Source organism: Triturus cristatus, chromosome 6 (genome assembly GCF_964204655.1).
Source record: "Triturus cristatus chromosome 6, aTriCri1.1, whole genome shotgun sequence".
In the NCBI taxonomy this organism is placed as follows: Eukaryota; Metazoa; Chordata; class Amphibia; order Caudata; family Salamandridae; genus Triturus; species Triturus cristatus.
In genome coordinates this window covers 495,657,442-495,683,355 of record NC_140589.1, presented here as the reverse complement: position 1 = coordinate 495,683,355, position 25,914 = coordinate 495,657,442, and the positions used below count along the sequence as shown (strand labels likewise).

Sequence of the window (25,914 nt, the reverse complement as noted above, 5' to 3'; positions counted from 1 at the left end):
AGTGAGGATGCTCAAGCCGTGCCATCCAACACTGCAGCGCGTATGCGCAAACATTGATGCAGCCCTGCGTAGCCACTTCCCAATGGGTGACATAACCCTGGACTTACTCCTTGTATATATGCTATGTTGCCAGATTGGCTTGATCTTGTGTTCATGGCGTAGTGCCGCATTAAAACTACGTCATGACACACCACAACTGGCTGTGTCCCCTTACTTACTCAGAGATAGTTGCATGTGATCTCTGCCCGTCTCTCTCTCCCATCTATTGCAGTTGGCACTCTGGCTGCGTTGCCCTCTGGCTGGCCTGACTCATCCTCGTTGTCCTCAAAATGTGTTAGTTCCACATCTGTACCTTTCTTCGTGGCAAGGTTGTGCAGCATTGCACAAGTGGCAATGATCTTGCAGCAGTTGATGGGTGTGTACTGGCGTGCGCCTCCGCTCTTGTGGAGGCAGCGGAACCTGCTTTTCAGTAGTCCAAACGTGCGCTCCACCACGTTGCGTGTTGATTTGTGTGCCACGTTATATCGTCTCTCACTCTGGGTTGATGGGTGTAGGTAGGGAGTGAGGATGAATGACCGGCAGGCATATGCACTGTCGCCTAGGTGAGTAAAAGGGAAACATCAGTCACATGCCTCTATACACTATGATTTGCAGGTTTCAAGGGGCGTCACTGTTACTTACCTAGCAGGTATCCCTCTCCAAATTCTCCGGCACTCAGTCGTGTGTAGATCCCACTGTTCTGGAAGATGTAAGAGTCGTGGGTGCTCCCAGGAAACTTCGCTACAATATCAGTGATGATGTTCCCTGCATCACAGATCACCTGCACATTGATGGAGTGGGTGGACTTTCTGTTCCTGTAGATGTGCTCTGTGTCAGCTGGTGGGCAGATTGGGATGTGTGTGCCATCAATACAGCCAATGACATGGGGGAACTGTGCCATGTGATAAAAGTCAGTTTTAGTTTTCTGCAGTTCAGCCTGTGTGTTTGGGAAGCTGATGTAGTGGTGCATTCTCTGCATCATGGCATCCAGGAACTTCCTGAAGAAACGGGACAGGCAACTCTGGGATACACCACCCACCGCAGCTATCACCACCTGATAACTGCCGGATGCCAGTAGATGTAGGCTGCAGAGCACCTGCACATGTGGTGGTATGGCATGCGCCCTTCTAGTTGGCTGGTCCAGGAGTGGGTGCAGGTCCCTTATCAGGTCCATGATGGTTTGGTGGTGTAGCCTGTACCTTTCATGTATCTCTGCATCAGTCAGTTGGAAGAGTGTGATGCGCTGTCTGTAGATTTGTTCCTCCCGTCTCCATATCCTCAGACCTGCTGCCTGTAGACGTAGGCGCCTTGCAATGACATACAGAGCGGCCATGTTGTCCACGCTGTTGCATTTTGGGATTGCTTATATGCACTGTTGATGGTTACCACCTGCTTTCAATCCGTGTTAATTACCGACTCTTAATTACCGATTTTCATGGATTTCTTAATTACCGATTGTTCCTACATGTCATTTTCAGTTTTACCACTTCATATTTACCACTTCATATTTACCGAATCGGTAAATATGTATTCGGTAAATATGAATCGGTATTTTTGGATTCGGTAATTATGATTCGGTATTTACCGCTTCATATTTACCGAAAAGTTGTTTTTGGACTCCTACATCTCACTTGTCTAAATACCGGTCGGTAACGGCATATTTACCGAAAATCGGCCGTTACCGACCGGTATTTGGCTACCTACATGAGGCCCTTTGTATGCTAAAGCCCTCTTGTGCATCCTTGTGGGTCGCTCTGCAGTCTAAATGCTAATTTTAATAAATGATCATATTTGTTGGTGCTTTCCTTTTCTTCCCATTCAGCTGCTTATAAAATGGTTGCTGTGGCACTTTTTAAATTCTGTTTTATGTTTTCACCATTTGTAGCCTATCACTTTAAAGGACTTTAATTTACCAAAGACTCTCTCACTTTCTTTACGTTTCTTTATTATTGTTCTTTGAAATCGTGTGGCTTCTAGTTACCTCACCTTTATTTTTAGTAAATTGTTGTGACTATTACACTCTTTACTATTTAACTGTTGTGCTGTGTGTCTTTGACATCCCCAGACATTCTTAAGAGTAAGGCGCCATTGCTGACCAATCTTACCAGAAGGCATGTTAAGGGTAACTTACTCGAATTTGTAGGTTGCCTCTCTCGGGAATGACGACTAATTTGTTTAGGAGATTGAGTTTAGAAATAATCGTCTATACTCATGCTCCGCCTCAGAATGCCAGTTGGATTCATAATAATTATCCTCGATTTAACAAGCCATTTTCCAATTTTAAGGAGTTTCAAAAGGAAAACCAGAAGATTCAGGGAATATTCCCCCAAATATCAGCAGCTCTCTGTGTACTTAGATAAAAGCCAGGCAGTAAAACGGATTCCAACTGCATACAAATGCTACTTTATAATGATGGACCATATTCAATCTTCTAGCAAAGATGTCCAAAATATTTCAAATAGCCACGAATCACACTTTTCTTACATTCAAAAAGTCAACATGGCAGATAAATGTTGTTCACGGTTTCAAATTCAGCATGTTTGGGATATGTTTTTTTCTCCTGTTAACTGGCCAAATTAACTGCAGCTCAACAATTTCCCACATCAGTAAATTACAGCTGCTTTTACTACAGAGACAGTTCCAGTTTTCACAGATGATGGGACATTACCACAGTAGTTCTTACACATTCACGTAAAATAAAGATATTTTAAAGTAATTTAGTGATAGGCTGCTATATCCTGGTAAGGCTACTATAACAGATCGATTAATCATGCTCCAAGTCACCTTCCATGGCTTGGGTTGCTGATAGACAGATACTATGGGGACTATGGGTAATTTCTTTGTGGTCATATTACTGGAACAACAAACATAGTAAAGTTATGTCTAGTACAGTGCTAATCTTTTTTGTTATAGAGCAAGATGTAGGCACGAGTTACCACTGGTGGTTAGCATGGGTTGTCTTACTTAAAAAATATTTTAGTTGGTCTGGGTTAGTTCTTTGTTAAACTGAGGAGAAAAAAAATAGATTGTGTGAAATATCGAGGCATGAATATACTGTACTCTATAGCAACTCTGCAAAAAAGGTACTACTGCTATTGGACTTGGCCCTTTTGGCAGGTTCACCCCTAAACATTTTTGCCTTTTCTGTAACCTGATATTGATAGTTTTTTGCCTCTGCACACTTTAGCACTGTGGCCCAGTGTAAAGTGCGTGCACACTCTGAGTGCGTGGTGAGATTGGTCTGCCCTCCCATAGGAATGCATGGGGGATATTTGTGTCCATGGTAATTCCTGGTGTGAGAGGAGTGCAGAGTCGAGTTCTAGATGGGAGGGAGGAGTTGCACCTGGGACCTGAATAGGGCTGTGCCTTCCCTCCACAATGCCAGCTCCGCCCCCTGTGGTGCGTCTGATCCCTGAGCCCCCACCTAACACAGGAGAGAGGAGCTGAGCAAAACAAAGTGCTCCAAAGCTCCCCTATACCAGTTCTAACTGGTATCCCTAAACCCTGTGCTGTGACACAAAGGGGATTTGTTGAAATAAATAAAGGGGCTGTGACCCCATGAAAATGTGCTCTGTTGTGCTTGTCCTGACGCTGGGAGCTGCTGGGCTCCAGGAGGAACTGCCACAAGGGACTGCCTCCCTGCTGGAGGGCCCTGTGTGCTGGCCTGCCTGAGCCCAGCCTTGTGCCCCCTGAAATTTGCCTTTATTTGGAAGAGCGCTTTGCTCTTTATTGCTGGGAAGAGCGCTCCATTCTTTGACCCTGGACTAAGCGCCGGGGAGCGCTATATCTTTGTTTGCTGAAGAGCGCTTTATTTCTTGTTGCCGAGAGGAGCTGTTTACTGGCAACACGCTGTTGCAGAAGCGACTGCCGAGAGAATCCCAAGCGTAGGGATCCCCCCTTGCGCTGCTGATCGAGCGGGAACCTACCCCGCGTTTGCATCTGCTTTTGCGGGTGCCCACCCCGCAAGTGACTTTATTTAAAAATGACGGGAGCCTACCCCGTATCGAGGAGATCACCGCCGCAGCCCGGGCCAACCAGGAAGTCAGGCAACACTCACCGAGACGTGGGCGGGGCCTGGCCAGGAGAGTAGGAAGCAGACGGAAGGTAGCGTGTGGAAAGCAGGGCGCCCGTGACCGGTGAGAGCCCCGCTGTATCCGCCTCCTTGGAGAAGTCCCGGCCCCAGGAGGAGGACCAGGTGAAGAGGAGGATTCAGAGAGCCCAGCGCTGCTGATTACGAGGAGTCCCGGTGGGGAGGGGGGGGGCTCCCCGAAGTCTAGTAAGTGCAGGGTTTCAGCAGAGAGGTGGTGACGGTGGGGGCCCGAGACACAGAGTCGGTGCCTGCCCCCCCAAAGTTTGACCTGAGGTGGGCCAACTTAGGGAAACCTACTGAAGCGCGACCAGCAGGAAGCAGGTCTTCCCCTGTTGCAGACTAGACCCAGAGAGAGCGGAGCCCCGACAGAGACCCGGTGAGTGGGGGCTCTTTGATGTATGTTGCGTGGGGCAATACTAGTGGGAGTTCCTTTTGGGCCAAGTTAAGGCCCAGTGCAGACGCCCCGCTCTGAGGGGGGGCATTGTGCCAGAAGACACTGAGTAAGGGTACCAGAGGCACGGTAGTACCTGGATCTGTTTGCCTACACAGCTGCCCAGCAAGTAGTGGGCAGCTGCCACGTTTAGCCAGCATTCCTTTGGGGCATTTCTGAGTGAGGTAGGAGTGAGATGCACTCCTCTGCCCAGCGAAATTGTGCACCACGACTCCCGCTGCATTGGCAGCAGCCCTGACATTTGGGACATAGGGCACTTGAGCCCCTGAGAAGGCCAGTTGGCCAGCGGGACTACTAGGTTTGTGGGGTGCAAGGCCCTAATGTGATGCCCAATGTTTTTATGTGATGGCGCTCATGCTTACCGTTATTGCATAATGAGTTTATGCTTGTGATGCCTACTGTAAATGCCTATTGCGTAATGTGTGATGCTAATGAGGTTTGGGCCTAATGTAGTTTTATACCTAAGGTGATTCATGCGCAAAGTGGTTTATGCATCCTCTGTTTTACATTGCAGGATCTCATGCTAAGTTCCTAACGTAACCAGTAGTTACTGGTTGTGTGCTACCTTTACTATTTGTGCTACATTTACAATTGGTGATTTGTGATGGTTATGACAGTGGCCCCATTGGCCCTGTAGTGTGTAAATAGTCCCTTGTGAATATTGCCTAGTGCCAGTTGGCTCAGTGTGTATTATGTGATTATGTTTCTACTGTATTTATGACAATACAAAGGCTATTGTTATATGTAACCTTGTGTGGAGTTTCTTTTGTGGTGTCCCTGGGGTGTTGTTGCTGTGTGCGTGCGCAAACGCTTTACACATTGCCTCCGGGATAAGCCTGACTGCTTGTGCCAAGCTACCAAGGGGGTGAGCAGTGGTTATCTTTGGCATGTAACTCCCTTGCCCTGACTAGAGTGGTGGTCTCTGCCTGGCTTTTGCGCAAGCCTTAGCCAACCAGAGATCCCATTTCTAACAACTGCCATTATGCCTTTCTCAGGTGACTCAACTGCTCATTGTTTTGATCATCTTTCAGGTTTGGTTGATTAGATTGCTCCACTCCAAAGCACAAAGAAAATATCTAAACCATCTGCTCCATGGTTTAGTAAAGTCTTTTATAAGGAAAGAGAAGCCCTGAGAATACTAGAGTAGAAATGGAGACAGCTGCCATCCACCAATAATCTGTTATGTCTCCGAAATTCAAGATCACAATAGCGAAGACATATGTTAATCGAGAAACCAAATCACTGCAGATCCTTCCTTGACTCAGCCAAGACATGACCTAAACAACCACCAACAGTCCCTCTATGTCTACCTCCATCAAATTTGATGACTCCTCCATGAAATCTTCTATGCCAAGATGATCATTCCACCCCTAAAATGGTGTGTAAATTCAAAAACACTTTGAAATAATTAAGGAGAAATATCAACTTAGAAACATAATAAAGACCAAAACCTAAAATCACTTTGTGGACCCTAAACCCGGTAACATTATCAAAAATGTCTACACTCATATGGTAACCCTACTGGACAAAATTGGTGAATCTCTCCCGCAGCTAAAGAACATTTCCTGACTACTTCAAGACAGGTCAGATCACACCACTTCTTCAAAAACCCTCTGAATAAACTTAGCAACCTTCACCTATCACTAACCTGCCTCTTCTTCCTAAACTCATTGAAAGATATGTAGCAGAGCATCTCATTCATAACATAAAAGACAACAACCTCCTTGATGAATACCGATCCAGTTTCAATTAGGGCTGTAGCACCAAAACAGCGCTGCTAAAAGTGGTCAATGATGCTCTTTGAGTCTCAGATTCTGGCAGCTCCTGCCTCCTGATTCTTTTCAACCCATCAGCAACCTTTAATACAGTAAACCACTTTACACTCCTTGACATACTCAAAAATCAAATGGGCATTGAGCGTGTAGCTTTAAAATGGTTTGAATCATTCCTCATGGGTAGAATGTAGAAGATCACAATTGAAGACTGTTTTTCAACACCAAGGGACAATGACCAAGGAGTCCCACAGGATTCCATTCTTGCTCTGACCTTATTCAACCTGTGTATCAAACGTCTTGGAGTCCTACTAAGAAATGCTGGAATTAATTATCATGAATATGCAGCCACCACTCTAAACTATGTTCAAGACTGGATGACTCCCCATAGTTTAAAACTAAACCCTTCCAAATCTAAGTTCCTTCTTCTCAAAATAATCACCTCCATTGCAATCTTGGATGGAAACATTTAATATCCTTAACTGAACGTTAACACGTTTTTCGGAACATTGCGTACTCTGCGGAGTGCGGAAAACTCAGCAAACTCCGCGAACGGAGCAAAATTCACTGCCCATGCCTACTTTTCAGTAAATACATGCACTACTACATCTTTAGCTTAGCTTCTGACCATTGCCCTGAAACAAACAGTTCCCATTAAACCTTACCAGTTCATAACCTATTCACTGCCTCTAAATTCTCAACATTTTTCCTCAAAGAACTGTAATTCTGAGCCTTATGTAACAACATAATATTTTTGTAACTTTTAACCTTCTGTTAATCTTAGGTAAGGATTTATGTTCTTATGGCGCAGTCTATGTTCTTATTGTAGAGCACTCTAGCACCTTTGTCCACTCCATGTAAAAATTCACAAATAAATAAATGACTAATATGATTGGGAGAGCAAAAGCAGAGGCTTTATATATCAGTGTGAGTTGGGTTATGACCATTGCATGCTATTCAGCCATTGCTGCATGCATACCTCTTCACACACGTTACATGCATGCTGTATCCTGGGTGTGGTCAAGTATGGCAGATTCTACTACTTGGCAGTAGTTTGGGTCCAGTGACTGGCTTAGGTGTTCAAACAAATTAGTCTTTTCAACGGTGTATTCATCTTGAATCCTTTAAAAAAAAAATATTTTTAGAATTTTATATAGCGTGAACTTGACTCGAAGATATCTCTGTCTAGGTCCACCCTCTCCCCGCAGCTCCGCTGTGCCGTCTCTTGCCTCCAGACCCGACCTCCTCCTTGGGAGGTTCAAGGCTGCTGCCCGCTCCTGCGCCTACTGCCCGCTCCAACTGGGACCAGACTGCCTGCAACCACCGTAACCTTTCTCAGCCCTTTTTTCCTTAATTAGTCCCTGTTGTGCCACTGTTATTGTGCCCATCTGTGTCTTGCTCTAATTCCACCACTGTTTTTATTTTCTCGTGCCTGCCTGTTCCTTTCGCCTTTCGCCACTGCTGCCCCTGCGGCCCCTCCCCCCTGAATTCCCCCTGGGAATCAACAAACCCAAGGCACCCAAACCATCCCCATGCCCACCATGAAGGAACTGGAGCAAGGTTACCGATGAGCATCTTAACTCCACCCTCACCCGAGACAACCACACCTGGGCACCTGACGCAAACGATGCAGCCAGAGAACTCCACACCTGGATCTCCAACTGCACAGACGAGCTCGCCCTGCTACGCGACCCCGACAGACAATGCCCCAGGAAAGCCACCTGGTTCACCACCACCCTCAAAGAAGCCAGGCGCACCTGCAGGCGCCTGGAGATGAACTGGAGAAACACCAAGACAACCGAAAACCACACCACCTACAAGGACGCCATGATGGACTACCACAACCAGATCAGAGCCACCAAGAGGAACTTCATCCACAACAAAATCCTGGCCAACTCCACCAACTCCAAGGAACTTTTTATTGTCATTCAAGAATTCACCAACCCATGCAGCGAAGCCATAGACATCACCCCATCCCAAGAACTCTGCGACAAGCTTGGAACCTATTTCCACCACAAGATCAAAAACATCTACGACAACTTCATCGACCATCCACCAGGTGCCACAGATGGCCCCCCACGCCCCAGAAACACCAGCCAGCCCACCATCTCCAACTGGACACCGATCACGGCCGAAGACACCGCCTCGACCATGAAAAGCATCCACTCGGGGGCCCCCACCGACCCCTGCCCCCCTCACATCTACCACAGAGCCACGGCCGCCATCGCACCCGAACTACAACGCAACATCAACTCCACCTTCAAAACAGGCACCTTTCCGGACGACAGGAAGCGCGCAGAAATCTGACCCCTGCTCAAGAAGCCCATAGCTGATCCCACCTATCTCAAGAACTATCGGCGCATCTCGCTCCTCCCCTTCGCAGCCAAAGTTGCAGAGAAAACTGTCAACAGGAAACTGACACGATTCATTGAAGAGAACACCGTCCTCGACCCGTCCCAATCCGGATTCTGAAGCAACCACAGCACAGAGACCGCCCTACTCGCCACCACAGATGACATCCGCACCCTCCTGGACCAAGTCCACTATGCAGCCCTCATCCTACTCGACCTATTAGCGGCCTTCGACACCATCTCCCACCGCACACTAGTTGCCAGACTACACGACGCAGGCATTCAAGGAACAGCCCTGGACAGGATCCGATCATTCCTTACCGGAAGAAGCCAAAGGATCAGACTCCCACACTTCCTCTCCGACCCCACGAAAATCACCTGCGGAGTCCCTCAGGGTTCATCCTTGAGCCCCACCCTCTTCAACATCTACATGGTCCCCCTCACAGCCATCGTCCGACAACACGGCCTCAACATCGTATCCTATGTCGACGACACCCAGCTCATCCTCTCCCTCACCAAAGACCCCACTGCTGCCAAAGTCAACTTGCAGAAAGGAATGCAAGACGTTGCAGTCTGACCAACAGCTGTCTGAAGCTCAATGCCGAGAAGACAGAAGTCCTCGTCCTCGGTACCACCCCTTCTGCATGGGACAGCACCTGGTGGGTGACCGCCCTCAGTAGCCCACCTACCCCCTCAGACCACGCCAAGAACCTTGGCATCGTACTCGACTCATCACTCACCATGAACCGACAGGTCCTATGCCGTCACCTCCAGCTGCTTCAACACCCTCCGCATCCACCGCAAGACCTTCAAGTGGATCCCACCTGAGTCAAGGAAGACAGTTACCCACACACTCATCACCAGCAGACTGGACTATGGAAACACACTCTACGCTGGCATCAACAAGTCCCCAATCCGCAAACTCCATACAATACTGGAAACTGCCGCCAGACTCGTCCTAGGCATCCTCTGACATGAACACATCAGCCAACACCTACGAAGTCTCTGCAGGCTCCCCGTGGAGAAAAGAGTCACTTTCAAAATCCTCACTCACGCCTACAAATGCCTACACAACAATGGACCCAAATACCTCAACGACAGAATCAACTTCCACGTACCCAAAAGAAACCTCCGAGCTTCCCTCCTTGAACTGGTCAAAACCCCGCACATCCACAGAGCCAGAGATGGTGGAAGATCCTTCTCTCACATTGCAGCCAAGACCTGGAATGAGCTACCAGCAGACATCAGACGTGCCCCCACCCTGAACACCTTCAGGAAGACCCTCAAGACCTGGCTCTTCAGCTAAACATATCTGCGAATCCCTCCCCTCAGCGCCTTAAGACCCTCATGGGTGAGTAGCGAGCTTACAATTCCCTGATTGATTGATTGAGGTATTAGAGTGCTTTACATGAGCACCAGTTTCGTTACAGATGGACACATTCATTTTTGTTGGGAAATCTGCTTTAGGGGGTTTAACTACTTGGGTCGCCACTCACTTGGGCTGTAGTGCTACAATCTTAGAAACCGGGTCTGAGGACGTCCTTTGCTTGTTATTGGACTGGTGCTTAGGTACCAAGTTAGCGGTAATCAATATGTATGCTAGGCCCGTGAATCTATGTGCGGAATCTCGGGTGATTGATGTTCTATCTAATGTCTTAACCATGATCCCTGAGGGCACAATGCTTCTTATAGCCGGCGATCTCAATTCCCATTTTGAACCACTCCAGGGGTTGGTGGATCAAATAAACCAAGAGGAGGATGAATGAAATTTGGAATATTCCACAGGTCTCCGGTCCAATGGTCAGGTCCTGGGCCCCCCTGGCTGTACAAATCACCTCCTTGACGATGGCCCACTCGATCAGGGCCTGCAACGGTCGAACAACTTCGGACAATCCCCCAAGGCCCACGTTTAACAAGCCGGGGAGGGAGTCTAGACTTGACTATATTTTCGTCCAGTGTAAGGAGTGGAGCAGAGTATCTGATTTCCAGGTGGTCCCTAGGGGGGAGAGTGATCATAATCCCCTGATATTGGATATTTCCCTATTGGGTTTGTGCCCTGGTGATTCATTGCCATTACCCAATTCGGAGGCATCAAACAAAGCTACTCTGACCAACAATAAACGCAGAATTAAATGGGTGAAATTGGCTGGCAATCAAGCAGAACTATCCCAAGTCTATGTGACGGTCGGCCTAGCACTGGATGATGTAGTAAAATTCATGGAGCAGCACTTCTTCCCTGATTACTGTGTAAAATTGGCCAAGGTCAACAAAGAATTATTTTCCACTTTATTTGGTATATTCAATCCAACTGTTCCTTGTATGAAAAGGATCAGCAGACGGCCCAATTGGTATAACAGGGCATGTAGATTGGCCAAGAGTGACCTGTTGGTTGCAATAAAAAAGAAAGCGTGTAGGGAGGACATCCAACGCAAGAGACGGATTTACAGGTCCCTAATACATCATGCTAAACTAGAGTGGGCTTCTGAAAATTGGGTCAGGCTAACATCTGCCCTTCATTCCAGAGACTCACGGAGATTCTGGTTGATTGTGTCTACTGGCACAGTGGAACCTGACGTAGCAGTAAAACCAAATATTGCTTCTGAAATTTGGGAAGAACACTTCAGTACTCTCTATAGGGGGGTCCCCCCTGTATTTGAGGCTCTTCCGTCCATCATTGCTGGCCAAGAGCAGGTTAATTTCACCCTGAATGAGGTCCAACTCGCTATATCTATGCTTCCTGTGGGTAAAGCTCCTGGCTTGGATGGGGTCCCTGGTGATTTGTACAAACATGAACCCAGAGTCTGGGCACCATACCTCACAACATTATTCAACGCAATCCTTGGGGGTATGCCAGTTCCTCCGACATGGCTGGGTGCAGAAGTTGTGCCTATTTTTAAAAAAGGGTCCCATCTGCTCCCTGGTAATTATAGGCCTATCAGTCTGATAGATGTTGCTCAGAAACTCTTTTCAAGGTTGATTCTTGACCGCATTGTGGACTGGATGGAGGATTCTGAGATTCTGAGCCACTATCAGGCTGGATTCAGAAAGGGCGTTTCAACAACTGACCAGATTTTTAGATTATGTATGCTCTTCTGGAAGACAGTCAAGGTGGAGGGGGGTTCCCTTTACACTGTCTTTGTTGACCTACGTGCGGCCTTTGACTTGGTCCCACGTACGAAACTTTGGACTGTGCTGCAGGAATTAGGCCTCCCTGCCCCTCTTCTGCAGTTCCTAGTGCGTCTCCACACCAATAATTTTGCAAGGGTCAGATGTGGAAGAGAAGGCGGTTTATCCTCTAGCTTTTCTGTTGAAAGAGGGGTAAGGCAGGGCTGCGTCCTGGCACCAACCCTGTTTTGCCTCTATGTAAATGGCCTCATTTCCCACCTGAACGATGTTCAAAATAGAGATGCCCCACGACTCGCTGGTATAGGCATCTCAGCTACCATGTTTGCTGATGATACCTTGCTCCTTGCTAAGACTCCCATGGGGGTCCAACGAGTCTTGGATGGCTTTGCCTCTTTTTGTGCCGACAGGGGGCTAGAGATCAACACAGCTAAGACAAAATTCATGATCTTCAACCCCCCTAGGTCCTCTCGTCCCAACCCGATTATTTATGGTAGTAGTCTGGAGAGAGTCCATACTTTTGAGTACTTGGGACTGACCCTGAATGAAAAGATGACATGGTCCCATCATCAGACAAAATCAAATTTAAAGCTAACTCAAAAGGTGGGGGGCATCCTGAATCTGTGGAATGAATCCATGACACGTGCCATTGGTCCGCCACTTGAAATTTATAAAGTACAGGCGCGTGGGGCTGTAATATATGGTGGCGAACTGTGGGGCAACAAATGTGCTCCTGAAATTGTCGCCACGGAAAATAAGTTCCTACGGAACTTGGCCGCTCTGCCATCGAGCACACCACTTCTCCCCCTTAGGCTTGACATGGGATTGAGATCAATAAAGGAGGAATTAGGTGTGAAGCCCCTAACTTTCTGGAGGCGACTTTAGATAACCCCTGAACTTGGGAGTTACCGGTCCGAATTTTCTGAACTATACCAACATTCAGCCTTACGTACTATGCCATGGCTCAAGTACATAAAGGACGAATTATCGGGGTTGGGTCTATCGACCCTGTGGACAAATCCACAAGAGGCCTGTAGTACTATATCCCGTAAAGATTTGGTTGCATTATATTATGACTGCAATTTGACTGCTTCCTTGGCAAGTGATACACTGGGGCCAATGTCCAACACCTTCTTAACAACGAAGGATTACTATAAACTGGAGACAGTATTGGATGATATTAACCCCATTGGTCTTAGAAAACTATTCCTCCAATGGAGACACAATGCATTGCCAATTAGAGCCCTTACCAGTAAATGGCACTCGCCTACTTTAAAAAACTGTCCAGCTTGCACCAACGAGCTGGAGAATGACACTCATTTAATGTTTTTCTGTCCATCTTATGCGAAATCTAGAAAAAAGTGGATTACTCCCTTTGCAGAAATTTGGGTTTTAGGCACCATTTGGATGCCTACCGATTGTTGAAATCTGATTTATCCCCTCTTACTGTATTTGCTGTCAGTAAGTATCTAGCGGCTGTATGGAACATCAGAAGAACTTTTCTGATGAATAGAAACTGTGATTGTATTATATGAAGTTTTATATGCGGCAAATACTTCTGTAAATGATGTTTCCATTTTTAACTAAAGATGTTTTTTATTATGTAATATTATGTTTGTATTTGTATTGTATTTCTTTTATGACTCTATGAAGTCGAAATAAAGATCAAAGAAAGCTTTAAATAGGCACCCATTTTACATTTTTCTTTTTCACCAACGGTATTGGGTATTCAACACATTATAGTGCAGTAAACTTCAACACATGTGGCCGTCTAGTCATCAGCTTGTGATCATGCTTATGAGGAGCAAGGTAGATGGTTGAGTGAAGCATGGAATTTGGGGAATTTAATGAGACAGCCTCACAGAACATTTTAATATATACTGTGTACACTGCAAACGTTGTCTAAGGGAATGATGAGCTGAGACAGTGGTTGATAGAAAGTTGTCAAAGTAGTGAGAGAGAGGTTGAGAGGAAGCTGTGAAAGTATGGCTTGACTGCGGGCAGGATGAAAGCAGATAAGGCATATTATAGTATCAGCATAGTCAAAATATTCCTTCCAAGACCAAGTTTACAAGAAATTAAAAAATATGTTCACTTCAGTACTCAGTAGGATTTCCACCAAACACACAATAGCACTTGATTCTAATCATCTTTTATTACTATTGATAGAGCAAATATTTCATACCACATAACATGACACTTTACCGATTTAGACACAAAAACCTGAATGTGACCGTTCCACAAATAGACAAAGTGGTACAACCATAGAGACAAGTGAAGTACCAAAACTGTGAAAACGTGCTTCAAAGAGTTAGAAAAGGAGAAAATATATTTTTAAATAGCTATAATGCTTATTAATTGATTTTCATAACAGGATTACTCATAAAATTATGGTTTAATATTTATGCACTGATGAAAACCAATTCATTTAATGATGAGGCCTCACAGTTCTAGTGCCTTTCATTGCAAATGCATTTTAAATCGATTGTGGTGTAACTTTGCAATAAAATTAGGTAGAAAGTTGAAATTTACAGAGATGATAGTAGAGACCTTAATGCTTCTAACAATGTAGAAATGATTCTAGTAAAATGGTTTTTAACATTAATTTACGTGTATGGATTTTCATAAATAGTGGCAGTGGACCATAGGTAACGCTAATTAATTTCATGTAAATAATACACTGGTGATGCAGTTATTCTTCTTTTTATGATGTGATGATGTGTTGCATTATATTTGATTCCAGTTAAGTTACATTCATTTTAGGCATTAAACATGCTTTTCTTGAGCTGCAATTGTCCTTTAGCAAGCATAATAATTAATTTACTTTTTTGTAAATGTTACTTTATTTGTTCTATGCATGTTTCAGTTTACATACCAAGGACCTTCTTTCAAAGTTCATGGTGGAATGGCTCGGTGGGATAGTCAACTCACACCCCATGTCATAGTCTGTTACTTTGTATATTTTCTTTTTTTTTGTTTTTTTAAATTCTTTTTAATATTTTCTCAATAAACAGTGCACATTTTATACAAAATATATATGCAGGTAGACAATAGTACAACATAATTTCCTACTTTTTCTTTTTTTAAAGCAAATATAGTTCAGCTTACCAAATCTTAACCGAGCGATGGTTTACATACTACGAATTTACCCTATCCCCTCTCTCCATCTTGCTAGCGGTTCCCATATTCTTTTACCCAGAGCCTTCCCTACTCTCCCCTTTTTTGCATATATAGGTTTTTCCAAATTAAATGTCGCAATAAGTTTTGCTAGCCATACCTGCATTAAGGGAGGAGTTTTGTCTAGCCAGGCCCTAGCTATATCTGAATACCGCCATTGTCATAAATAGAAACTCCTTAACTTCATCACTAGTTCCATCATGACCTATTCCAAGCAGAATCCAACCGGGAGAGAGGACTATCCGTATCCCAAATGCCCTATCCAAGAAATTCTCTATATCCCGAAGAAGGGTATGGAGTTGGGGGCAAGTAGCAAACATATGGATTATATCAGCCTCAGGTGCGTTGCAACGAGGGCAGTTTATCCCAGCACTGCCCCCCCATTTGGCGATTCTAGCAGGTGTATGGTAAAGCGAAAATAGAGTTTTGTAATGTTGGGATTGCAAAGGAGCAGAGCGCAGGATGGTACAGCCCAATTCAAGCGACTCCTGAAAGTCCTCCGTTTCTCCCCCAAGTTTCTCAGCCCACTTGCGACTATGTTTATCCAAGTCATCTGCTTTAGTTTTAATTAATAATGCATACGCTGACCTGATTGTATGTAGACCCCCATTAATTAATATCTCCATAAAATCATTGGTGTTATATCCTGCTATACCACCACGTTTGTCTCCAAGAAAACTTCTAACCTGTAGGTATTTAAAGAAGTCTTTTCTAGACAAGTCATGCTTATTTACAAGAACTTCAAACTGTACCACTCGCTCAGAATCTCTTAGATCCCCAATTTGTACAATTCCTTTTTGGTTCCATGAGGCCATTACTGAATCTGAAAAGATTTCTGAGGGAAGCATCTTATTATTATATAATCTGACATATCTATTAAATCGGCCAAGTCCCATCCGCTTCTGAAAAATCTTCCAGACATGTATAGCTGCATTAAGAGTCCTAAACTGTTTCCCTCTTAAATACGCAAGATCAGTGTAATATAAGAAGCAATTTTCTGTCTCTTGTCCTAATAAGATTGCATATATGTCTGTAGATGAGGAAATAGCTTTCTGAAGATGTCCCACTCCTCCGATTAACCCCTGCATATATTGAAGAGCAGATGCTGCATAATATAGTCTGAAATCCGGGGCTCCCCATCCACCTCTATCTCTTGGTAGAGTCATGAATCTGTAAGCCCTACGAGTTTTCCCATGGGACCATATAAATTTGTTAAATATGCCTTCCAAAATATTGAACCACTTAGTTTCAAAAATTAGCGGAATTGCTCTAAATAGATATAGAAATTTTGGTAAAATACTCATTTTAAGTACATTGGTGCATCCAACTAGCGAGAGATGTAGATTATTAATTCTCTCTAGGTCTAGTTTTACTTTCTCAACCAAAGGGCTTATATTTAACTCAACGAGAGTGTCCAAGTTTGCAGTTATTACTATCCCAAGATAACTAGCGGAAAGGGCAACTCTAGTGTCAGTACAAAGAACATGTTTATTCTTAACTATCTGGGTTTTAGACCTGTTCAGCCTATAGCCCGAAAATTGCCCAAATATACCAGCTTCCCTTTCAACCTCGCCGATAGCTAAATCCAGATTCGAAGTGAGTATGGCGACGTCATCTGCGTATGCCAAAATTTTGATTACCCGGCCATTTAAAACCATTGGGGGGATTTTATTATTTCTCTCCAACCTACGTAAAAAAGGCTCGAGAAATAGTGCGAAGAGCAGGGGAGATGAAGGACATCCCTGTCTCGTACCCCTAGAGATTACCACTGTGTCTGAATGGCCCCTGTTTACTCTAATTTTGGCCGTTGGACCTACGTACAAAGCTTGTAGAGCAGTTATAAAACCATCTCCAATACCACACCATTTCAGAACCGCCCACAAAAATCCCCAGGCGACCCTATCAAAGGCCTTTTCGGCATCTAAAAATAGTGCTGCGATAGGGTCACCCAGGGACCCTGCGGCGTCAAACATAGTTATGGCCGTCCTGACTTGCAAAGTGGTTCCCTTGCCTGGTATGAAACCATGCTGCGAGGAACTTACTAGCTGCTCTATGTTTCCTCCAAGCCTCGTCGCCAGCATTTTAGAGTAAATTTTTATATCAGAATTCATAAGAGTAATGGGCCTATATGATCCTGGGAGTGTTGGGGGTTTACCCTTTTTAGGAATAACTATAATATCTGCCATTCCCCAGGACTCTGGGGGTGGCCCCCCCGCTGTGTATGAATCATAACATTAAGCATATCCACCGCAATAATATCCTGGAACAATTTATAAAATTCAACCGGGATTTGGTCTGGCCCAGCAGCTTTTCCCGAGGGCAGGCCGTCCAAAGATCCCTTAAGTTCCTCTAGATGAAATGGCGCATCGAGCTCATCTCTGTCTTGTAGTGGCAAGAAAGGAGCTGTAATGTCCCTAAGATACCGATCCATTTCCATTTCTACTGACGTACTCCCCTCTTCCCCAGTGTAGAGATTAGCATAGAACTTCCGAAACTCCTCCCTAACAAGGACGGGATCAGTGACTAAGTTGCCCTGACTATCTTGGATTTCCTTAATGTCGGCCATAGCTATGCGCTGTCTAGTTCTGACAGCGAGGATGTGTCCAACTCTCTCACTCAGCTCGTATGAGTCTTGTTTATGCGCTAAGTACTTTTCCGCGGCTTTTGAGCTAATGCCTTCAGTGGCGTCCCATTTAAGGAGAGTAATACTAGCTAGATATGTCTCTAGAGGAAGCCCCTGTATTATAGCTCTAGCAAGATTATCTTCCGCTGTCAATAATCTAGCCCTTATATCCTCCATATATCTTCTTTCACTTTTCCGTTTAGACAGCACATAGCTCAATGTTTCTCCTCTGATCCCAGCCTTAAAGCAATCCCAGACCACACCAGGAGGGGCAGTATCTCTATTGATCTCCCAGTAACTCGTTATCCATGATTCCATTCGCTTCTGATAAGCAACATCCCTTAGCAGTATACGCTCAAAAGTCCACTGAGTTTTTGTAACACTTATCTGTGTAGTATTTAATGTTAAAACTAGGGGGCTGTGGTCTGAGGTAATTCTAGGTTGTTTCTCAATTTTTACCTGAGTGATTAAGGAATTAGAAACTAGAAAGTAATCCAGCCTGACCAATACTTTATGCGGGGCCGAAAAATAGGTGCTACCATCTTTAAGGGGATGCAGCTTTATCCATGGATCAGTAAGGGAGTTGTGTAGAATCATGTTAGAAAGGACTTTAAATGTCTTCCTCTTTCTCCCTAAATACCGTCCCCCGGATTCTAAAAAAGAGCTATTTGGAGCATGGATATTAAAATCCCCACAGCATATAGCTGGTTCTGGCCACTGTGCGAGTTCGATGTCCAGAAACTGCCAGAGATCAGGGTCATCTTCCGTAGAACCATATACTGTGGCTAACGTCATCCGTATCCCTTTGAAGCTCAGCTCTACCATCACCCACCTACCCCATTGGTCCTCTTTTTTCCGATGCACCACCAAATCCCTTTTCCTTCCTAATATTGCTACGCCCCTTGTTCTAGTCCCTTGCTTACTTGCTGCTAGTACTTCATACCCCAGCTGCTTTAACAAATACAACTGTGTAACTTCAATGTGGGTTTCCTGAAGACAAACCAAGTCCAGCTGCAAAGAACTCAGCAACCCTGCCACTTTCATTCTTTTCCCAGGATTATTCAGCCCACAGACATTTATTGAAGCAATCTTGCACGGCATTACAGGAGATCACTGAAGTTCCTACTCCTAGACCGCCATACTATTAACAACCAAAAAATACATCGAGCTATCACCCCATGATACTGTCTCCTACACCCACTTTGTGAGTACCAAGCTACCCACAAGAGTGTGGTAAACATAGAAATGTATCTGTGCAGAAAAATGTGCATTATCAAACCATCAAAAATACAAAATTTCACCCAAAAAGGACCACCCCCCGCCCAACCCCCCTCCCCTCCCTTCCCCCCTCGCCCACCCCCCCCCCCGCCCTCCCCTGGACATGCAAATAGGTCCGAGAGACCTATATGTAGCCGGTTCTGAGCGGCTGTAGTCGTACCCCTCTCCCCTCTCCAGCTCTAAACTAGTGCTAGTTCTAGCTAACTAATACCCCCCTGAGACTGTGAATAGTGATTCTAAACACCTCATCTTCCATTGAGAACCAACAAGTCAGGTAAAAATATTATGTACCCTATTTGTTCAGTTCGTCCATGAATTGCTGGGCTTTGACCTCAGAAAAGAACATCCTAACTCTACCTTGAGTAATTACTTTCAGCTTGGCCGGGAACAATAAATAAGCTTCTGAATGTAGCGCCTGGAAATTTGGGATCAACTGCCTCAGCCTCCACCTTCGTTCAACCGTCACGTGGCAGAAATCCGGCCTAGCAAAAAATGTGACGCCATCAAAAGATCTCTTATTATTAGGCCTTGCCTTTTCGATAACTTCCTGTCTAAGGAGAAAATTCCCAAAATAAACTAAAATAGCTTTTGGGTGACCCGACTTTCCTCCGCCATCTGCCGTATACCCCTTTTTTGGCGTAAGAGGAAACCTGTGCGCCCTCTGGACCTCTCTGTCCCACTGCCACTGAGACTCCGGGAACGCCCCTCTAAGTAGCTTCACCACAAAGCACATTATGTCTTGACCTTCGATCCCTTCAGCCACCCCCAGAATTCTGAAATTGTTTCGCCTTTGGCGATTCTCAAAATCCTCCATTTTCCAATGCAAGTCCTCTGTCGCTTTTTCCTGAGCTGTCTTAAATGTCTGCCAGCTGCTACAGTCATCTTCAAGCTTGCTCATACGCTCCTCCACCTCCGTAACTCTACCAACCAGCTCGCTATACAGCTTATTAGTCTTCCTCAATGAAGATTGGATCTTTTTCGCGTCTTGCCTCGCCTTGCGGCTAACGACTCTGGCTTCTGTTTGTATTTGTTTTAACATATTAAACAGGGTGTCAAAAGGTGCATTCTGTTTCAAAGGTTCATTAACATCTTCCTCCTGACCTGCCTGAGAAGTTCCTGAATAGTCCCACAGCAATCCTCTCTCGGCCCCCCCCAGCAAGCCAGGGCGCTGGGTATTTGATTTTAACTTAACTTGTCTCTTCCTTGTATTTGACTCATTACCCACGTTCTGGCCAGTATCGCCCCCAGAGGAGCTAGAGTCAGATACTGAGACCTCTTCTGGATCATCATCTTCGTCTTCCTGATCCTCCTCTGTTAGGTCTTCGCTCGGCAGGACCGAGTGCGAGTCCGAATCTTCGTTAAGGGAGAAAAACCTCTCGCCATCCCCCGACCCCGCGTCACCTTTTCCCTTCAACGATGCCAGCCCCTTGCCATCTTGCAGCCGTGCCTCTGGTGTGAGGCACAAAGAGTTTCCGCCGATGGGCAACGGCACCTTCATGGACTTCAAAGGGCCTTCCAAAGGATTAGTGGTCTTAGACTCTCTCAACTCTGTTTCGAGCATAGTGATTACCACCATCATTTCCTCATCAGCACTCCGTGCCCCCCCCAAAGCAGCTTTACCTGCCTGTGAGACCTCGATGTTCGGGGGAGAGGCCATTGCCGGAACAGAGGGAGATGTAGAAGCAGGCTCTGTGCACGTATCCGACTGCTCCTGCGCTCCGTCAGTGATACTGAGCTGCTGGTTCTGCTGTTGCTGGGCTGGTATATTTTCTACCGGTGGCTAACATGTGAGGCCTGGAGAGCTAAGCTGTTCTCGCAAAATGCTTGGGAAAGAATGCAGGAGTAACTAAATATATTTTGTAACAACATTCATAAAGTAATCCTGCAATGGCCTAACTAGTGCAGTGATACCACTTCATAAAGGTGTCATAAGGACTATAAAAGAAGAAACCCCAAAGGAGGAACAACGAGATGCACCTTTTTACCTCTATGACAATGACATACTATTTTTCTTCTGGTGCAACACAACGCCATATCTTTATTCCTTCTGACAAGGACTTGATATTTTTATCTATGGGACCCCACTCCATGCATTTTGGATGTTATCCTTTTATTGCAACACCTATTTTCCCTATCTTGAACTGGCCTTTTGCTAATGTTGCTACATCTATGCAGTCAACTGGAATTCTTCTTTGCCAAACTAATTTAATAATGCTTCATTTTTCCTTTTCCTTTTTGCCATTGCTTATGGACCCGCCCTTAAAGGACTTTTAAATTGATTCTTCTAAATCCTTTGCTTTGAATCTTAGATAGAACTAGACTATTCTTCTGCCTCTAATGGTGGTAGAAGCCTGTGATCTAATATCTGATGTTTGTTTCATACCCCATCCTCTTTGGATTTGACCTCTGATGAAATGTGTAGTTTTGCACTGCATGCTTTAATATTCTTGAATGAGATGTTTAAGAAGTTGCTTATTTCCATACATTTTGAAACTCTAATACAATAACTATCTAAATGTATGGAGTGTATTATTGTGTGCTGATGTTCTTTATTTGAAATTGTACTGAATTACTCTCTTAATCTAAATGCATTGTAGAAAAAATCAGAGAATCTTTTTAGAATATCAAGTTTTGTTTCTGTCATTTTGAGGCACAGTAGCAGAGCTTCTAGTTTGTGTCATTTTGGTTGGACTTAATTTCTTTAGGAGCTTAGGTCTTCCCATTGTGATACATTATTTTTATAGTATGGTCCAGAGAGTCGTGTATTTGACCGTCATTTCAAACAGGTGAGTTGGCCACCAATTAATGGTCTTCATTGGGTGGCTAATATTGATGCTTTGGTCACCCTAATTCCTAGATAATCCGTACATATTTTATTTAACCACAATACAAATTGCTGAACATCAGAGCTATTTTATTTGTCAATGTTATATGTTTCCTTATGACTAAATTTATCTTTTCACATGCCCTCTATACGGAAATGTGGACATGGGAATTACAGGGCATCATAATCTGTAAAAGAAATTGGTTATACTGCAAACTCACCAGGGCAAAGAGCAATATTGCAAGGCTTATGATGTGTTTCAGGCCCGTCACAAGATCGTCCTCCATACTGGGGAGGTGTACAGCTTCTCGTTCTTGTCCTTTGGCCTCTCCCACAAGTAAATGAACACAGGCTCCATGGTGACCATTCCTCCCATACTCCATGTACTGCAATAAAACAGAAAGCCCAATTAATTGAATTTGAGTTAAATACTTACATTATAGCATATTAATAAATTAATGTAAGGAAATTAGGTTTTCAATAACTACAGGAAAATATGCAGGCATCATCAGTGTCGTGATTGGCACGATTGGAAAATACGCAGACATTACCAGTGTCTTCATTGGAACTCTAGGTACCACCTCTCCCTCAGAGAGGGCGGCCAGACATATTACGCCCTCAGGGATTACTAGGTCGGCAGGTCCTTCTCAAAGTGGTGCATTGCCTCTCAGCCCTCTTATTGTAAATACTCTGGGCCTCCACCCTCCACTAAGACGTAGAACCTGGCTTGCCGCTTCCAAATAAAACTTTGTACCACAGATCCACGTCAAAGAGATTGTAGGAGTAGCTATGTAATATATCTTGTGTCATCTGAATATATCTTTTGAAAATGTTAATATAAAACTCATGACCTTATAGTGCACCTTGATAAAGCTTTGATTGAGTGTCACCTATAATCTGTATTTTTCATCTACGAAGGCTGCAACATGTACTCTATTTTGGTTCAGAGAAATTCCGCAAATTGTCTTGTTTTCTTGGGGTTCAACAGTGCCTGTTTCTTTGAGTATACTGTGCAGGTGGCACTGTGAACCAGTTTACTTGTCATGGCAGTGGCATTTTATAGCCTATTTAGTCATTTGTGCTATAGCCTGCAGCTTCCTCCATGCTTCCAATATCTCCATTTTGTAGAAATCTCTTAACTGATATCCCAAACACAAGTCTTTTAAGGTGCTGGATATTTAGCACAGTCAGGACTGGGGCCATAATTTTCAACATGTGTTCTTAATGATAAATTAAGATTTTGGGCTTACGTTTGTTGGACGGGTTACTCTCACAAACCTGACACATATCCTGTCCACCTTATTACAAGTGCATAGTAATAAGGCGGATGGAATATCCGACACAATTGTGACAGAGTAACCCATCTGCCAAACCCTAAATCAAGCAGAAGTGTTGAAAACCAGTAGCAATGCATTGATAATTGAAGGAAAAAATGTCACCAGAGCTTAAAACTTAAGGTTGCAGCATACTGGAAGAATTACAGTGTGACGGGCGTTGCTAGCCATTTTAGCACGTTTCCATAAAGGAATAAAACAAAGGTTGCAGTTAGGGGTTGTGAAAAATGAGTTGCACCCATTACTTGCAGTGTGTGGTAAATTTCACAAACCCGGTTAAATTTCATTGGGTCAAACCTGCTGGAGTTTAAAGGTGGAAAATGTATTGTAATACAAGGAAATATGGATTTTGTTGTACAGAAATCTGCATATTATGCATCATTATGAAGGGTAAAACTAGATATGGGTGATATTTCTTGCAGCAAATAAAATCTAAACCAAGGAAAATCAGAATTGTTCTGGTGGGATAATTCTCACATTCCGCACTGGCCAACTCATACTCAGGGCCTAAGTGTGAAGAAGATAGCATATTGTGAAGCAGGTTTTGTATATATGTGTGTCTAGACAAATGAAAATATATGTAAATGTTGGGGTTCTCGATATTGGTAGCAGTACAAATTAGAGGAAAAGTTGTTGCACATTGAAGATAAATGTAGTGTATATTTAATCCAATGACCTGAAAGTGGCTGCATCATTAAAATGTTGGTGATGATAAGGAACAGGTAAAAACAGCAATCTTTATTATCGCCTGAATCTATAATCTATCAGATTCATTAACTTTATTTATTTTAGCTTCAAAAAGTAATCAGGTATATTTTATATAACTCAATGCAGTGCTTAGGAGGCTTAATGATCTTCAATAGGAGCATGATAATAAGAAATTAAAGGATTTCATCTCCACATGTGTCACCATACAATCAGCGTATAAAGATTCGGTTTCTATTTTTGGATAATAATGATATTTCATATGGTGCAGTGTTGTTGAACTTGTCCCAGGAGTAGAGCACACATGGAACCTTAGACAATGAATAAGATACCACCAGCCAGAAACCACACCTCAGGAGACTCAAGAGGACCCACCCCTGGCTCCCAGCAGTAGCACAAGTCTCTGGTCTGCAGTTTTGGGGTAGATGTCCTATTGGTCCATTACCTTGGGAGCCAATTAAAAAAATATATACATTGGGGGAATTAGGGAGAGAGTAAAAAAGGCAAGCTGTAATTGACTGTAGAAGATTGAAGATTATCAAGGGTTTTCATCCCCACAAACAGGATGCAGAACTTTATCTCAATATGTGTTTAGTCGGAAAGTGTGCATGAATGTGATGCTGTAATATGGAAGAGAAGGGGATAGGTAAAAGCAGATGCTAAATCAATTGTTAGGACGTTTCCCCACCAAGAGCATATTGTTTATCACCATGATGGATTAACACATCGATTGTGTAGCTGTACAGGAAGAATATTACAGAAAACGTGTTGCCTTTTTGTACATTGCTTCGGAAAATGCTGTTAAATGTTATACTTTGCCCCATTCTGCCAGAAGTCACTTCGGCATATGTGTAGTGATTGCTCATAATTTAATAACTAAATGTTGAGCCTCCCAAAATATTGAAAATCGTGAAACTGGAGACTCATTGGCCTATGCTTTTATTCCACAGGCTTCTGTAACTCCTGAGGAAAGGCAGGGTTATTCCTTTTTTTCATTGATATGGAGATGAGCAGGAGGAATTGCATCTAAAGTAGTCACGTGAGGAAGGCAAAAAATATACGGAACGCTTGCAATTATGCCTCCCATAGCAAAGAAGTTTCTCGATCTGGTTCTTGAAGAGAATAGGAAAACAGTAGTTCATTCTTTAATCACGTCCTGTCTCGACAACTCTAATAGTCTCTACCTTGGTCTTCCCACACATTTGATAATGAAACTTCAGCGAAATCAACTTGCAGCAGTTTGACTAGGCAGGAGTGCGCCAAGGCACCATCAAATCGCACCACATTCCAGTTATTTGCACTGGCTTCTGGTGGAACAGCGTATCAACTTGAATGCTCTAATGTTGCTTTTCAGAGCTTATTATGGTGACAAGTGTCATTTGCTTGACTGATTGAACATTAAAATAGATAAATGATGCTTGAGGCCTTCTTCCACACTATCTTGCATACTTGGTTGGTACACCTTAAAAGTCCTGGAGCAGCAATACTTGCAAACGTAGTGCACTTCAGATGTTTCAACTGAAAGGATAAGGAATTCGCTAGAAATGTCCTTCCCTTCATGTGGTTTTATAGAAATATGTTAGATGTGGCCAATAATATCCCAGCTCTCCTTTTCACTACTTTGCTAGAATTCCGGACTAAAAAGGCTGCCTCATCTTTCCACTAAAGAAAGATACTCTTAGAAATACTGCACAATCTGCTCTAGGGCATCAGTGGCAAAGTGTCCCTGTTCTTGAAAGGGTGACTTTTCTGAATTTGCTAGCCTCTTTAACTCATGATTTCTGTGTTTTAATATTTTTTTTAAATTGTAAAAACTGACATCTGAAATAATAGCACGTGTTCCTCTTTAATACTAAATCAAGTATTTTATGGAGAGCGGCCCATTTATGGAAGCATTTCAGTATTAGTTGCCAGGTAACTTGACTCCTAACCAGTTGGTGGTTAGTTAAACTAGGTTCAAGTGGGACATTTACAGGATTATTTTATGCTAAATGTATTTTGAGAAAAGATCACTATGAGAAAACAGCCTTCGGTATAGAAATATGCAACTGTCTCAACAATTCAGAATGGTTAGAATTAGGAGTGCACTAAGTTTGTGTAATTTCTCTTGGCATAATTAAATGAAATTAAACAACTTTGTGTGCACT

General features: G+C 43.9%; 1 protein-coding gene across 4 annotated transcripts in view; it reads right to left on the bottom strand.

Moving 5' to 3' along the window:
* ADGRB3 (adhesion G protein-coupled receptor B3) overlaps positions 1-25,914 on the bottom strand; it is a 1,641,523-nt gene that overhangs the window by 983,195 nt on the left and 632,414 nt on the right. For all 4 annotated transcript variants that reach the window (XM_085610901.1, XM_085610903.1, XM_085610902.1 and 1 more), the window contains one exon: positions 21,950-22,114. In XM_085610901.1, the coding sequence (XP_085467027.1) occupies positions 21,950-22,114 (165 nt within the window). The remainder of the gene's footprint in view (positions 1-21,949; positions 22,115-25,914) is intronic.